Source organism: Oncorhynchus masou, chromosome 7, assembly GCF_036934945.1.
Source record: "Oncorhynchus masou masou isolate Uvic2021 chromosome 7, UVic_Omas_1.1, whole genome shotgun sequence".
In the NCBI taxonomy this organism is placed as follows: Eukaryota; Metazoa; Chordata; class Actinopteri; order Salmoniformes; family Salmonidae; genus Oncorhynchus; species Oncorhynchus masou.
In genome coordinates, this window is record NC_088218.1 from 2,021,369 (window position 1) to 2,036,637 (window position 15,269).

Here is a 15,269-nt window from a genome sequence, read left to right on the forward strand (position 1 = left end):
GGGGTTACCTGGCCTATCCTCAGGGGTTGCTCGGATCCCTGGGGTTACCTGGCCTATCGACAAGGGGTACTAGGATCCCTGGGGGTACCTGGCCTATCCTCAGGGGTGCTCGGATCCCTGGGGTTACCTGGCCTATCAACAGGGGGTGCTAGGATCCCTGGGGGTACCGGGCCTATCCTCAGGGGTTGCTCGGATCCCTGGGGTTACCTGGCCTATCGACAAGGGGTACTAGGATCCCTGGGGGTACCTGGACTATCGACAAGGGTTACTAGGATCCTGGGGTACCTGGCCTATCGACAAGGGGTACTAGGATCCCTGGGGGTACCTGGCCTATCCTCAGGGGTTGCTCGGATCCCTGGGGTTACCTGGCCTATCGACAAGGGGTACTAGGATCCCTGGGGGTACCTGGCCTATCGACAAGGGTACTAGGATCCCTGGGGGTACCTGGCCTATCGACAAGGGGTACTAGGATCCCTGGGGTTACCTGGCCTATCCTCAGGGGTTACTCGGATCCCTGGGGTTACCTGGCCTATCGACAAGGGGTACTAGGATCCCTGGGGGTACCTGGCCTATCGACAAGGGGTACTAGGATCCCTGGGGGTACCGGGCCTATCGACAAGGGTACTAGGATCCCTGGGGTTACCTGGCCTATCCTCAGGGGTTACTCGGATCCCTGGGGGTACCGGGCCTATCGACAAGGGGTACTAGGATCCCTGGGGTACCGGGCCTATCGACAAGGGGTACTAGGATCCCTGGGGGTACCTGGCCTATCGACAAGGGGTACTCGGATCCCTGGGGTTACCTGGCCTATCCTCAGGGGTTACTCGGATCCCTGGGGGTACCGGGCCTATCGACAAGGGGTACTAGGATCCCTGGGGGTACTCAGGGGGGTACTTGAAGACTCATGAGACCGTAGGGTTCCTGGTAAAATCCCCATGAGGGGGAACATCAGGGGTCCTCTGGGCAGAGCAGAATTCAGTTGGTGGTACAGTAACCTCTGGTCTCGTGCATCCAGTGACCAATGGATGAGTTTTAAAACGACCACTTTGGATAAAAAGAGGTTTGTTTATTTATGAGCTGTTTTTCCTTTTATCTCCAGCTGGGTGCAGAGCTTTGGCCACGAGGGTCTGGGACTGCTGCTAGACATTCTGGAGAAGCTGCTCCACAAGAAACAGTAAGGACACACACACCGTATGCACACACACACACACACACACACACTCACACACACACACACACACACACACACACACACACACACACACACACCGTATGCTCACACACACACGGGCGGATGAACGCGCAAACACACTGACTGCATTTACTCAATGTAGAAACATCACATGTTCAATATAAATGTTCATCTCATCTCTACTCCATTTCTCTCTCTCTCTCTCTCTCTCTCTCTCTCTCTCTCGCCTTCGTGCTCTCTCCTGCGCCCTTCCTCTCTCTCCTGCGCCCTTCCTCTCTCTCCTGCGCCCTTCCTCTCTCTCCTGCGCCCTTCCTCTCTCTCCTGCGCCCTTCCTCTCTCTCCTGCACCCTTCCTCTCTCTCCTGCACCCTCCTTCTACCTCTCTCTCTCTCTCTCTCTCTCTACCTCTCTATCTCTCTCTCTCTACCTCTCTCTACCACCCTCTCCCTCTCTCTCCCTCCCTTTCCCTCTACCTCCCTCTACCTCTACCTCCCTCTACCTCTTGCTTACCTCTGTCTGTCTCTCTACTCTCAATTCAATTCAAGGGGCTTTATTGACATGGGAAACGTGTTAACATTGCCAAAGCAAGTGAGGTAGAATAAGCTACTCTCTCTGTCTGTTGTCTCTGTAGCCAGGATAAACCTGACGACAAGCTACTCTCTCTGTCTGTTGTCTCTGTAGCCAGGATAAACCTGACGACAAGCTACTCTCTCTGTCTGTTGTCTCTGTAGCCAGGATAAACCTGACGACAAGCTACTCTCTCTGTCTGTTGTCTCTGTAGCCAGGATAAACCTGACAAGAAGCTACTCTCTCTGTCTGTTGTCTCTGTAGCCAGGATAAACCTGACGACAAGCTACTCTCTCTGTCTGTTGTCTCTGTAGCCAGGATAAACCTGACGACAAGCTACTCTCTCTGTCTGTTGTCTCTGTAGCCAGGATAAACCTGACGACAAGCTACTCTCTCTGTCTGTTGTTTCTGTAGCCAGGATAAACCTGACAAGAAGAGCCAGCATAAAGTCATCCAGTGCCTCAAAGCCTTCATGAACAACAAGGTAATGTAGCTAATCCTTCATGAACAACAATGTAATGTAGCTAATCCTTCATGAACAACAATGTAATGTAGCTACTCCTTCATGAACAAGGTAATGTAGCTCATCCTTCATGAACAACAATGTAATGTAGCTACTCCTTCATGAACAAGGTAATGCAGCTCATCCTTCATGAACAACAAGGTAATGTAGCTCATCCTTCATGAACAACAAGGTAATGTAGCTACTCCTTCATGAACAACAAGGTAATGTAGCTACTCCTTCATGAACAACAAGGTAATTTAGCTAATCCTTCATGAACAACAAGGTAATGTAGCTAATCCTTCATGAACAACAAGGTAATGAAGCTAATCCTTCATGAACAACAAGGTAATGTAGCTCATCCACTGCTGAATTGGTTCTGGTACTTCCTGTCCCTTCTAGGAGAGGAGGAATGTGTCCCACTGCTGAATTGGTTCTGGTACTTCCTGTCCCTTCTGGGAGAGGAGGAATGTGTCCCAGAGCTGAATTGGTTCTGGTACTTCCTGTCCCTTCTGGGAGAGGAGGAATGTGTCCCACTGCTGAATTGGTTCTGGTACTTCCTGTCCCTTCTGGGAGAGAAGGAATGTGTCCCACTGCTGAATTGGTTCTGGTACTTCCTGTCCCTTCTGGGAGAGGAGGAATGTGTCCCACTGCTGAATTGGTTCTGGTACTTCCTGTCCCTTCTGGGAGAGGAGGAATGTGTCCCACTGCTGAATTGGTTCTGGTACTTCCTGTCCCTTCTGGGAGAGGAGGAATGTGTCCCACTGCTGAATTGGTTCTGGTACTTCCTGTCCCTTCTGGGAGAGGAGGAATGTGTCCCACTGCTGAATTGGTTCTGGTACTTCCTGTCCCTTCTGGGAGAGGAGGAATGTGTCCCACTGCTGAATTGGTTCTGGTACTTCCTGTCCCTTCTGGGAGAGGAGGAATGTGTCCCACAGCTGAATTGGTTCTGGTACTTCCTGTCCCTTCTGGGAGAGGAGGAATGTGTCCCAGAGCTGAATTGGTTCTGGTACTTCCTGTCCCTTCTGGGAGAGGAGGAATGTGTCCCACAGCTGAATTGGTTCTGGTACTTCCTGTCCCTTCTGGGAGAGGAGGAATGTGTCCCACAGCTGAATTGGTTCTGGTACTTCCTGTCCCTTCTGGGAGAGGAGGAATGTGTCCCACTGCTGAATTGGTTCTGGTACTTCCTGTCCCTTCTGGGAGAGGAGGAATGTGTCCCACTGCTGAATTGGTTCTGGTACTTCCTGTCCCTTCTGGGAGAGGAGGAATGTGTCCCACTGCTGAATTGGTTCTGGTACTTCCTGTCCCTTCTGGGAGAGGAGGAATGTGTCCCACTGCTGAATTGGTTCTGGTACTTCCTGTCCCTTCTGGGAGAGGAGGAATGTGTCCCACTGCTGAATTGGTTCTGGTACTTCCTGTCCCTTCTGGGAGAGGAGGAATGTGTCCCACTGCTGAATTGGTTCTGGTACTTCCTGTCCCTTCTGGGAGAGGAGGAATGTGTCCCACTGCTGAATTGGTTCTGGTACTTCCTGTCCCTTCTGGGAGAGGAGGAATGTGTCCCACAGCTGAATTGGTTCTGGTACTTCCTGTCCCTTCTGGGAGAGTAGGAATGTGTCCCACTGCTGAATTGGTTCTGGTACTTCCTGTCCCTTCTGGGAGAGGAGGAATGTGTCCCACTGCTGAATTGGTTCTGGTACTTCCTGTCCCTTCTGGGAGAGGAGGAATGTGTCCCACTGCTGAATTGGTTCTGGTACTTCCTGTCCCTTCTGGGAGAGGAGGAATGTGTCCCACTGCTGAATTGGTTCTGGTACTTCCTGTCCCTTCTGGGAGAGGAGGAATGTGTCCCACTGCTGAATTGGTTCTGGTACTTCCTGTCCCTTCTGGGAGAGGAGGAATGTGTCCCACAGCTGAATTGGTTCTGGTACTTCCTGTCCCTTCTGGGAGAGGAGGAATGTGTCCCAGAGCTGAATTGGTTCTGGTACTTCCTGTCCCTTCTGGGAGAGGAGGAATGTGTCCCACAGCTGAATTGGTTCTGGTACTTCCTGTCCCTTCTGGGAGAGGAGGAATGTGTCCCACAGCTGAATTGGTTCTGGTACTTCCTGTCCCTTCTGGGAGAGGAGGAATGTGTCCCACTGCTGAATTGGTTCTGGTACTTCCTGTCCCTTCTGGGAGAGGAGGAATGTGTCCCACTGCTGAATTGGTTCTGGTACTTCCTGTCCCTTCTGGGAGAGGAGGAATGTGTCCCACTGCTGAATTGGTTCTGGTACTTCCTGTCCCTTCTGGGAGAGGAGGAATGTGTCCCACTGCTGAATTGGTTCTGGTACTTCCTGTCCCTTCTGGGAGAGGAGGAATGTGTCCCACTGCTGAATTGGTTCTGGTACTTCCTGTCCCTTCTGGGAGAGGAGGAATGTGTCCCACTGCTGAATTGGTTCTGGTACTTCCTGTCCCTTCTGGGAGAGGAGGAATGTGTCCCACTGCTGAATTGGTTCTGGTACTTCCTGTCCCTTCTGGGAGAGGAGGAATGTGTCCCACAGCTGAATTGGTTCTGGTACTTCCTGTCCCTTCTGGGAGAGTAGGAATGTGTCCCACTGCTGAATTGGTTCTGGTACTTCCTGTCCCTTCTGGGAGAGGAGGAATGTGTCCCACAGCTGAATTGGTTCTGGTACTTCCTGTCCCTTCTGGGAGAGGAGGAATGTGTCCCACTGCTGAATTGGTTCTGGTACTTCCTGTCCCTTCTGGGAGAGGAGGAATGTGTCCCACTGCTGAATTGGTTCTGGTACTTCCTGTCCCTTCTAGGAGAGGAGGAATGTGTCCCACTGCTGAATTGGTTCTGGTACTTCCTGTCCCTTCTGGGAGAGGAGGAATGTGTCCCACTGCTGAATTGGTTCTGGTACTTCCTGTCCCTTCTAGGAGAGGGGGAATGTGTCCCACTGCTGAATTGGTTCTGGTACTTCCTGTCCCTTCTGGGAGAGGAGGAATGTGTCCCACTGCTGAATTGGTTCTGGTACTTCCTGTCCCTTCTGGGAGAGGAGGAATGTGTCCCACTGCTGAATTGGTTCTGGTACTTCCTGTCCCTTCTGGGAGAGGAGGAATGTGTCCCACAGCTGAATTGGTTCTGGTACTTCCTGTCCCTTCTGGGAGAGTAGGAATGTGTCCCACTGCTGAATTGGTTCTGGTACTTCCTGTCCCTTCTGGGAGAGGAGGAATGTGTCCCACAGCTGAATTGGTTCTGGTACTTCCTGTCCCTTCTGGGAGAGGAGGAATGTGTCCCACTGCTGAATTGGTTCTGGTACTTCCTGTCCCTTCTGGGAGAGGAGGAATGTGTCCCACTGCTGAATTGGTTCTGGTACTTCCTGTCCCTTCTAGGAGAGGAGGAATGTGTCCCACTGCTGAATTGGTTCTGGTACTTCCTGTCCCTTCTGGGAGAGGAGGAATGTGTCCCACTGCTGAATTGGTTCTGGTACTTCCTGTCCCTTCTAGGAGAGGGGGAATGTGTCCCACTGCTGAATTGGTTCTGGTACTTCCTGTCCCTTCTGGGAGTATTCAGACCACTTGCCTTATTCCACTTTTTGTTGTTCAAACCTACATTCAAAATGGCTTAAATAAAATAACATAAAATATCCCACACATCTATACACAATACACCATAGTAACAAAGTGAAAACACATTTCTCGGTAAATGTTCGCACATTTATTGAACCTGAAATACAGGAAGTGTTTTTTAGGTAAGTATTCACACCCCTGAGTCGATACGTTGTGGAAACACATTTGGCAGCGATATGCCTCTTTCTGGGTGTTTGAGATGTTTTCACACCTGGTTAATGCAACGTTCTTTAAAAAAAACTATTTCTTCCAGCTCTGTCAAATGGACGGTTGTTCATTGCTAGGCAACCGTGTTCAGGTTTGGCCACAGTGGGTTCAGAAAGTATTCAGACCCCTTGACTTTTTTCAACATTTTGTTACTTTACAGCCTGATTCTAAAATGGATTGAATTGATTTTTTCCCCTCATCAATCTACACACAATTCCTCATAATGAATGTAAATATAGGATTTTAGAATTGTTTTGCTAATTTATTAAGAATTTAAAACAAAATATCACATTTACATAAGTATTCAGACCCTTCACATTCAGAGACTTGTTCCGAAGCCACCCCCACGTTGTCTTGGCTGTGTCCCGAGGGTCGTTGTCCTGTTGGAAGGTGAACCTTCACCCCAGTCTGAGGTCCTGAGCGCAGTGGAGCAGGTTTTCATCAAGGGTCTCTCTGTTCTTTGCTCCTTTCATCTTTACCTCCATCATGACCAGTCTCCCAGTCCCCCACAGCATGATGCTGCCACCACCATGCTTCACCGTAGGGATGGTGCCAGGTTTCCTTCATCCTGACCAGTCTCCCAGTCCCCCACAGCATGATGCTGCCACCACCATGCTTCACGACAAAGGTCAACCTGGACGAGAGTCATGACGACCAAAGGTAAACCTGGACGAGAGTCATGACGACCAAAAGGTCAACCTGGACGAGAGTCACGACGACCAAAGGTAAACCTGGACGAGAGTCATGACGACCAAAGGTCAACCTGGACGAGAGTCACGATGACCAAAGGTCAACCTGGACGAGAGTCACGACGACCAAAAGGTCGACTTGGACAAGAGTCACGACGACGACCTGGAGGACAAACGACATCCTGCGTATTTTATTCCTCTTGTCTTACAATTGTAATTAGTATTTTATATATTTTTAACTCTATCGTTGGGAAGATGCTCGTCAGAAAGTATTTCACGGTAAAGTCAAGACCCGTCGTCTTTTAGCGCATGTGACAGGTGAAACTGGAATTGATTAGTTTTATTGGAAACGTTTGTAGCCTGAATGTCTTTACTTTAAATGATCATACATGCTGTTATGGGATGCAGCCCGACCTCAGCCTCACGGGGAGGAGGTGTCGTTGTGGAGCTGAAGCCCAGCCTCTCGGGGAGGAGGTGTCGTTGTGGAGCTGAAGCCCAGCCTCACGGGGAGGAGGTGTCGTTGTGGAGCTGAAGCCCAGCCTCTCGGGGAGGAGGTGTCGTTGTGGAGCTGAAGCCCAGCCTCTCGGGAAGGAGGTGTCGTTGTGGAGCTGAAGCCCAGCCTCTTGGGGAGGAGGTGTCGTTGTGTGAAGCTGAAGCCCAGCCTCACGGGGAGGAGGTGTCATTGTGTGGAGCTGAAGCCCAGCCTCTCGGGGAGGAGGTGTCGTTGTGGAGCTGAAGCCCAGCCTCTCGGGAAGGAGGTGTCGTTGTGGAGCTGAAGCCCAGCCTCTCGGGGAGGAGGTGTCGTTGTGGAGCTGAAGCCCAGCCTCACGGGGAGGAGGTGTCGTTGTGTGAAGCTGAAGCCCAGCCTCACGGGGAGGAGGTGTCATTGTGTGGAGCTGAAGCCCAGCCTCTCGGGGAGGAGGTGTAGTTGTGGAGCTGAAGCCCAGCCGTCGTTGTGTGGAGCTGAAGCCCAGCCTCACGGGGAGGAGGTGTCATTGTGGAGCTGGAGGCCAGCCTCTCGGGGAGGAGGTGTCGTTGTGGAGCTGAAGCCCAGCCTCACGGTGAGGAGGTGTCGTTGTGTGGAGCTGAAGCCCAGCCTCTCGGGGAGGAGGTGTCGTTGTGTGGAGCTGAAGCCCAGCCTCTCGTGGAGGAGGTGTCGTTGTGTGGAGCTGAAGCCCAGCCTCTCGGGGAGGAGGTGTCGTTGTGTGGAGCTGAAGCCCAGCCTCACGGGGAGGAGGTGTCGTTGTGTGGAGCTGAAGCCCAGCCTCACGGGGAGGAGGAGTCGTTGTGTGGAGCTGAAGCCCAGCCTCTCGGGGAGGAGGTGTCGTTGTCAGGTCTTGTGGAGCTCGTCTGGCACACCACTCCTCCTCTCCTCTCGTTGTAAGGTCTTGTGGAGCTCGTCTGGCACACCACTCCTTCTCTCCTCTCGCTGTCAGGTCTTGTGGAGCTCGTCTGGCACACCACTCCTTCTCTCCTCTCGCTGTCAGGTCTTGTGGAGCTCGTCTGGCACACCACTCCTCCTCTCCTCTCGTTGTAAGGTCTTGTGTAATCCTGTTGCCACAACAGGTGCCAAGCGCCTCTTTTACCCACCGGCACTGACTCACAGACCTTGCCCTCGCCTCCTGCTGCATTTTGGGATACGTCTCGCCCACAGCGCCTGCGGAGGCTGCCAGACAGGTGTTCCAAACCAGCTGTCGGTGCCTTTCCCTCTCCCTCCCTCTTCCTCCTTCCCTCTCTTCCTCCTTCCCTCTCTTCCTCCCTCCCTCTCTTCTTCCCTCCCTCTCTTCTTCCCTCCCTCTCTTCTTCCCTCCCTCTCTTCCTCCTTCCCTCCCTCCCCTTCTCCTCATCTCTCTCCCCTCCTCCTTCCCTCCCTCTCTTCCTCTCTTCCTCCTTCCCTCCCTCTTCCTCCATCTCTATAGCCCATAAACGTATACTGATGAATGTGGCTTGAGAGTCTACGCATCAAAACACTCGGGAATTCTCTCAAATTACATTGGAGAGGCGGCTTAGGATAGAAAAAATAACATTACATTCTCTGGCAACAGTTCTGGTTGGACGTTCCTGCGATCAGCATGCCAATTGCACACATGCCCTCAGCTTGAGACGTCTGTGGCATTGGGTTGTGTGATGAAACTGCCCATTTTACAGTGGCTTTTTTATTATCCCCAGCACGAGGTGCACCTGTGTAATGACCATTCTGTTTAATCAGCTTCTTGATATGCCACACCTGTCAGGTGGATGGATTCTCTTGGCTAAGGAGTAATGCTCACTAACAGGGATGCCAACAGAAATCGGGCATTTTCATTTTTTTTGTGCATGTGGAACATTTCTGGGATATTTTATTTCAGCTCGTGAAACATGGGACTGACTCTTTGCGTTTATATTTTTGTTCGGTGCTTAAGGAAAAAGCCATTTTGAATCAACAGGCCGGGCTGTCGTCAGCAACTGGCCAGACGCGAGTATCACCTCTGTGTTCCACTACATTCTCTTTCTGTGTTCCACTACATTCTCTTTCTGTGTTCCACTACATTCTCTTTCTGTGTTCCACTACATTCTCTTTCTGTGTTCCACTACATTCTCTTTCTGTGTTCCACTACATTCTCTTTCTGTGTTCCACTACATTCTCTTTCTGTGTTCCACTACATTCTCTTTCTGTGTTCCACTACATTCTCTTTCTGTGTTCCACTACATTCTCTTTCTGTGTTCCACTACATTCTCTTTCTGTGTTCCACTACATTCTCTTTCTGTGTTCCACTACATTCTCTTTCTGTGTTCCACTACATTCTCTTTCTGTGTTCCACTACATTCTCTTTCTGTGTTCCACTACATTCTCTTTCTCGCTAAATGAAACGAGGAGGAAAATGTGTTGACCTTCTCTCCTCCCCTCCCTTCTCTCCTCCCCTTCATCCTTCCCTCCTCCCCTCCCTTCTCTCCTCCCCTCCCTCCCTTCTCTCCTTCCCTTCATCCCTCCTCTCCTCCCCTTCATCCCTCCTCTCCTCCCTCCCTTCTCTCCTTCCCTTCATCCCTCCCTTCTCTCCTCCCCTCCCTTCTCTCCTTCCCTCCCTTTTCTCCTTCCCTCCCTTTTCTCTTTCCCTCCCTTCTCTCCTTCTCTCCTTCCCTTCCCTTCTCCTTCCCTTCATCCCTCCCTTCATTCCTTCCTTCCCTTCATCCCTCCTTTCTCTCCTTCCCTTCATCCCTCCTTTCTCTCCTTCCCTTCATCCCTCCCCTCTCTCCTTCCCTTCATCCTATCCCTCCCTTCCCTCCCTTCATCCCTTCCCCCCTTCCCTCCCTTCATCCCTTCCCCCCCCCCTTCATCCCTCCCTTCTCTTCATCCCTCCCTTCTCTCCTCCTCTCCCTTCATCCCTCCCTTCTCTCCTCCTCTCCCTTCATCCCTCCCTTCTCTCCTCCTCTCCCTTCATCCCTCCCTTCTCTCCTCCCCTCCCTTCATCCCTCCCTTCTCTCCTCCCCTCCCTTCATCCCTCCCTTCTCTCCTCCCCTCCCTTCATCCCTCCCTTCTCTCCTCCCCTCCCTTCATCCCTCCCTTCTCTCCTCCCCTCCCTCCCCTCCCTTCCCTTCTCTCCTCCCATCCCTGCCCTCCCTTCTCTCCTCCCCTCCCTTCTCTCCTCTCCTCTCCTCCCATCCCTGCCCTCCCTTCTCTCCTCCCTTGTCTCCTCCCATTCCTCCCTTCTCTCCTCCCATTCCTCCCTTCTCTCCTCCCATTCCTCCCTTCTCTCCTCCCATTCCTCCCTTCTCTCCTCCCATTCCTCCCTTCTCTCCTCCCATTCCTCCCTTCCCTCCTCCCATCCCTCCCCTCCCTCCCCTCCAAATGAAGACAGTAGGAAACAGAGGGATGCGCTTTCTCTTGTTACCAGGCCTCTGCCTCGCTGTGCTGCCCAGACCAAACACACTGTTACTGCAGCAATGTTTTTTTAATTGTCTTCTTTATCAACAACAATAAAAGGAAGTCTGGCAACACAACTCGATCCGCATTCTTTAAGATGGACTTTTAATTAATCATTTTGGACAAACGAAGACTTCCTGAAATAATAAAGTGTTGTAAAACACTTCACATTTACGAATATGCTAATTCGAAACTAACTGGAAATGAGATTTTGTTGATATGTTTGTGTTGAATCCTCGGGAGTATTGTGAGAGTAGGAGAGTCGAGTGTCTGGGCCCTGGCAGGACCGGCGCTGTTCCTCACAGCATATGGTCGTACTAGTTAATAAACGCTTCTCACTTAAAGATGGTGTGGATTCACAGCTGTCATTACCCCCCCACACACACACACACACACACACACACACACACACACACACACACACACGCAGCCTGTCGATCAGGCTGACACCTCTGACTGTGAAGTGCAGGGAACACAATACATGTTCAATGTGTTGCCCTTTACTGTCCAGGAATAACATGGTACCATACAATATACACAACAAGACTGTTACAAAATCGCACGCACGCACGCACGCACGCACGCACGCACGCACGCACGCACGCACGCACGCACGCACGCACGCACACACACACACACATAATAACAAAAGGTGTTGTTTATTCTGTTCTGTTTCTCTGTGTTAATGATGTCTTCATAGACAGCTTCTGTTGTTGTGTTGGGATGTTATAACCTCAAACAGTTTCAAGTTGGGTTGTTTTCTTTGAGAAATACCTTTTAATGCCCCGTCCAGTAGACCTGTGTGGGTGGGAGATGTCTTTACATGACAGTTTTAATGGTGACTGTGTTATCAGCTGTGTTAAACAATGTGTTTTAATGATGGCTGTGTTATCAGCTGTGTTAAACAATGTGTTTTAATGGTGGCTGTGTTAAACAATGTGTTTTAATGATGGCTGTGTTATTATTTTATATGTTTGGTTTGGAGCGTCTATCTAACATGTGATCTGTTGTCTGGTTCTAGTATGGTTTGGAGCGTCTATCTAACGTGATCTGTTGTCTGGTTCTAGTTTGGAGCGTCTATCTAACATGTGATCTGTTGTCTGGTTCTAGTATGGTTTGGAGCGTCTATCTAACATGTGATCTGTTGTCTGGTTCTAGTTTGGAGCGTCTATCTAACATGTGATCTGTTGTCTGGTTCTAGTTTGGAGCGTCTATCTAACGTGATCTGTTGTCTGGTTCTAGTTTGGTTTGGAGCGTCTATCTAACATGTGATCTGTTGTCTGGTTCTAGTTTGGTTTGGAGCGTCTATCTAACATGTGATCTGTTGTCTGGTTCTAGTTTGGAGCGTCTATCTAACATGTGATCTGTTGTCTGGTTCTAGTTTGGTTTGGAGCGTCTATCTAACGTGATCTGTTGTCTGGTTCTAGTATGGTTTGGAGCGTCTATCTAACGTGATCTGTTGTCTGGTTCTAGTTTGGAGCGTCTATCTAACATGTGATCTGTTGTCTGGTTCTAGTTTGGAGCGTCTATCTAACATGTGATCTGTTGTCTGGTTCTAGTTTGGAGCGTCTATCTAACATGTGATCTGTTGTCTGGTTCTAGTTTGGAGCGTCTATCTAACATGTGATCTGTTGTCTGGTTCTAGTTTGGAGCGTCTATCTAACATGTGATCTGTTGTCTGGTTCTAGTTTGGAGCGTCTATCTAACGTGATCTGTTGTCTGGTTCTAGTATGGTTTGGAGCGTCTATCTAACGTGATCTGTTGTCTGGTTCTAGTATGGTTTGGAGCGTCTATCTAACGTGATCTGTTGTCTGGTTCTAGTTTGGAACGTCTATCTAACGTGTGATCTGTTGTCTGGTTCTAGTTTGGAGCGTCTATCTAACATGTGATCTGTTGTCTGGTTCTAGTTTGGAGCGTCTATCTAACATGTGATCTGTTGTCTGGTTCTAGTTTGGAGCGTCTATCTAACATGTGATCTGTTGTCTGGTTCTAGTTTGGAGCGTCTATCTAACATGTGATCTGTTGTCTGGTTCTAGTATGGTTTGGAGCGTCTATCTAACATGTGATCTGTTGTCTGGTTTTAGTTTGGAGCGTCTATCTAACGTGATCTGTTGTCTGGTTCTAGTATGGTTTGGAGCGTCTATCTAACATGTGATCTGTTGTCTAGTTTGGAGCGTCTATCTAACATGTGATCTGTTGTCTGGTTCTGGTTTGGTTTGGAGCGTCTATCTAACATGTGATCTGTTGTCTGGTTCTAGTATGGTTTAGATCGTATCCTGTCAGAGGAGAAGTGTCTGTCCCTGTTGGCCCGAGCTATCGACCCCACCCAGCCCGCCATGATGACCGACGTGGTCAAGCTGCTGTCAGCCATCTGCATTGTGGGCGAGGAGAACACGTACGCCCACATCCCTGCTTCACTCTGCCCTCACATGACTTCCTCGAGCTGTCCTCTGTTCTCCTTCACCTGTCCTCCATCACCCATGTTATCTATCCTCTGTTCTCCTCCACCTGTCCTCCATCACCCATGTTATCTATCCTCTGTTCTCCTCCACCTGTCCTCCATCACCCATGTTATCTATCCTCTGTTCTCCTCCATCACCCATGTTATCTATCCTCTGTTCTCCTCCACCTGTCCTCCATCACCCATGTTATCTATCCTCTGTTCTCCTTCACCTGTCCTCCATCACCCATGTTATTTATCCTCTGTTCTCCTCCATCACCCATGTTATCTATCCTCTGTTCTCCTCTATCACCCATGTTATCTATCCTCTGTTCTCCTCCATCACCCATGTTATCTATTCTCTCTTCTCCTTCACCTGTCCTCCATCACCCATGTTATCTATCCTCTGTTCTCCTTCACCTGTCCTCCATCACCCATGTTATCTATCCTCTGTTCTCCTCCATCACCCATGTTATCTATCCTCTGTTCTCCTCCATCACCCATGTTATCTGTTCTCCTTCACCTGTCCTCCATCACCCATGTTATCTATTCTCCGTTCTCCTTCACCTGTCCCCCATCACCCATGTTATCTATCCTCTGTTCTCCTCTATCACCCATGTTATCTATCCTCTGTTCCCCTCCATCACCCATGTTATCTATCCTCTGTTCTCCTCCTCCTGTCCTCCATCACCCATGTTATCTATCCTCTGTTCAACAGAAAGACAGTTGGCAGAGAGCTGGAGTTGTAGACAGAAAGACAGTTGGCAGAGAGCTGGAGTTGTAGACAGAAAGACAGTTGGCAGAGAGCTGGAGTCATGGACAGTTGGCAGAGAGCTGGAGTCATAGACAGAAAGACAGTTGGCAGAGAGCTGGAGTCGTAGACAGAAAGACAGTTGGCAGAGAGCTGGAGTCGTAGACAGTTGGCAGAGAGCTGGAGTCGTAGACAGTTGGCAGAGAGCTAGAGTCGTAGACAGAAAGACAGTAGGCAGAGAGCTAGAGTCGTAGACAGAAAGACAGTAGGCAGAGAGCTAGAGTCGTAGACAGAAAGACAGTTGGCAGAGAGCTGAGGTCGAAGACAGTTGGCAGAGAGCTGGAGTCGAAAACAGAAAGACAATTGGCAGAGAGCTGGAGTCATGGACAGAAATACAGTTGGCAGAGAGCTGAGGTCGAAGACAGTTGGCAGAGAGCTAGAGTCGTAGACAGAAAGACAGTTGGCAGAGATCTGGAGTCGTAGACAGGAAGACAGTTGGCAGAGAGCTGGAGTTGTAGACAGTTGGCAGAGAGCTGGAGTCGTAGACAGTTGGCAGAGAGCTGAAGTTGTAGACAGAAAGACAGTTGGCAGAGAGCTGGAGTCGTAGACAGTTGGCAGAGAGCTGGAGTCGAAGACAGAAAGACAGTTGGCAGAGAGCTGGAGTCATGGACAGAAATACAGTTGGCAGAGAGCTGAGGTCGAAGACAGAAAGACAGTTGGCAGAGAGCTGGAGTCGTAGACAGAAAGACAGTTGGCAGAGAGCTGGAGTCATGGACAGAAATACAGTTGGCAGAGAGCTGGAGTTGTAGACAGGAAGACAGTTGGCAGAGAGCTGGAGTCGTAGACAGGAAGACAGTTGGCAGAGAGCTGGAGTCATGGACAGAAAGACAGTTGGCAGAGAGCTGGAGTCATGGACAGAAATACAGTTGGCAGAGAGCTGGAGTCGTAGACAGTTGGCAGAGAGCTGGAGTCGTAGACAGTTGGCATAGAGCTAGCGTCGTAGACAGAAAGACAGTTGGCAGAGAGCTAGCGTCGTAGACAGAAAGACAGTTGGCAGAGAGCTGGAGTCATGGACAGAAAGACAGTTGGCAGAGAGCTAGAGTCGTAGACAGAAAGACAGTTGGCAGAGTGCTGGAGTCGTAGACAGAAAGACAGTAGGCAGAGAGCTGGAGTCATGGACAGAAATACAGTTGGCAGAGAGCTGGAGTCGTAGACAGTTGGCAGAGAGCTGGAGTCGTAGACAGTTGGCAGAGAGCTGGAGTCGTAGACAGTTGGCAGAGAGCTGGAGTCGTAGACAGTTGGCAGAGAGCTGGAGTCGTAGACAGTTGGCAGAGAGCTGGAGTCGTAGACAGTTGGCAGAGAGCTGGAGTCATGGACAGAAAGACAGTTGGCAGAGAGCTGGAGTCGTAGACAGGAAG

The 15,269-nt window shown here is 50.3% G+C and overlaps 2 protein-coding genes across 2 annotated transcripts in view; one reads left to right on the top strand and one right to left on the bottom strand.

Annotated features, from left to right (window-relative positions):
* Positions 1-15,269, bottom strand: part of LOC135542910 (protein diaphanous homolog 3-like) — a 1,769,082-nt gene that overhangs the window by 812,069 nt on the left and 941,744 nt on the right. The gene's annotated exons all lie outside the window — the stretch shown is intronic.
* Positions 1-15,269, top strand: part of LOC135542890 (protein diaphanous homolog 3-like) — a 467,767-nt gene that overhangs the window by 89,549 nt on the left and 362,949 nt on the right. Inside the window, exons 5-7 of the mRNA XM_064970040.1 lie at positions 1,100-1,174; positions 2,173-2,242; positions 12,919-13,055. Of these exons, the coding sequence (XP_064826112.1) occupies positions 1,100-1,174; positions 2,173-2,242; positions 12,919-13,055 (282 nt within the window). The remainder of the gene's footprint in view (positions 1-1,099; positions 1,175-2,172; positions 2,243-12,918; positions 13,056-15,269) is intronic.